The 1,202-nt window shown below is 44.9% G+C and overlaps 1 protein-coding gene across 1 annotated transcript; it reads left to right on the plus strand.

The window, feature by feature from the left end:
- The first annotated feature begins 289 nt into the window (after positions 1 to 289).
- On the plus strand, positions 290 to 866 carry LOC115842330 (large ribosomal subunit protein eL19-like). The gene is given in 2 exon segments (XM_060293683.1): positions 290 to 585; positions 587 to 866. Coding segments are annotated over 2 exon segments (570 nt in total). The 5' UTR covers positions 290 to 295.
- The last annotated feature ends 336 nt before the right edge of the window (positions 867 to 1,202 follow it).

The raw sequence follows: 1,202 nt of genomic DNA on the forward strand, positions 1-1,202 counted from the left end.
GGTGACCAAACGTAGGCAGGATAGTTTGGGAATGTTTTATGGGAAAGTGATACTTAAACTGAGACCTCAAGGGTGAGCGGCAAGGGCTCAATAACTGATAATACCTCTTTAAAAACTAAACTACAGGACCAACTTTAAAGAGCAGATAAAAGGTCACAGGGGGACTTAGAGATTCAGCCAATTCAGTTACGGCAACTTCAACTTACATGCAGGACAATTAGTGAAAGAAATGGCATTTTATTTGATTCCCAACTTATCTAAAATCTTCTTGCCTTTCACCACTGCGGCTGCAGCCATGAGTATGCTCAGGCTTCAGAAGAGGCTTGCCTGCAGTGTCCTCCCCTGTGGCAAAAAGAAGGTCTGGTTGGACCCCAGTGAGACTAAGGAAATCACCAATGCCAACTCCCGTCAGCAGATCCGGAAACTGATCAAAGATGGGCTCATCATCAGGAAGCCTGTGATGGTCCATTCCCAGGCTCGATGCCGGAAAAACACCTTGGGCCACAGGAAGGGCAGGCATATGGACATAGGTAAGCAACAGGGTACTGCCAGTGCTCTAATGCCCTAAAAGGTTACCTGGCTGCTGGCTGCTCAGAAGATACCGTGAATCTAAGAAGATTGACCAGCACAGGTATCACAGCCTATACCTGAAAGTGAAGGGTAACGTGTTCAAAAACAAGTGTATTCTCATGGAACATATCCACAAGCTGAAGTCAGACAAGGCTTGCGAGAAGCTTCTGGCAGACCAGGCTGAGGCCCGCAGGTCTAAGACCAAGGAAGCCCGCAAGGACCATGAAGACCGGCTCCAGGCCAAGGAGGAAGAAATCATCAAGACTCTGTCCAAGAAGGAAGAGACGAAGAAATAAAGTTCTCCCTCTCTTCTCTGTACATAGTGGCCTTGGCAATTAGATAGACCACTCATTCAATAAAAAACAAGCCTTTATCTGCCTTAAAAAAAAAAATCTTCTCAAGAACAAAAGACAAATGGTCAGAGACCCCATGGCTAACCTCACAGTCGGGCAGTTGGAACCAGGCTGGCCTGTGATGAAGATAACTAACCAGCTAATGGTTAAAAGAGAGAACAGGTGATTCTTGGAGTCATCTGCTTTAAAACCAGTACTTTTCACAATGTCCTTTGCTTTAGTAGTAGTATATTCATGCCAAAGTGTTTGTGAATATTACGTGAATTAATCAACATAAAA

This window comes from Globicephala melas, chromosome 2 (genome assembly GCF_963455315.2).
Source record: "Globicephala melas chromosome 2, mGloMel1.2, whole genome shotgun sequence".
NCBI classification, from domain to species: domain Eukaryota; kingdom Metazoa; phylum Chordata; class Mammalia; order Artiodactyla; family Delphinidae; genus Globicephala; species Globicephala melas.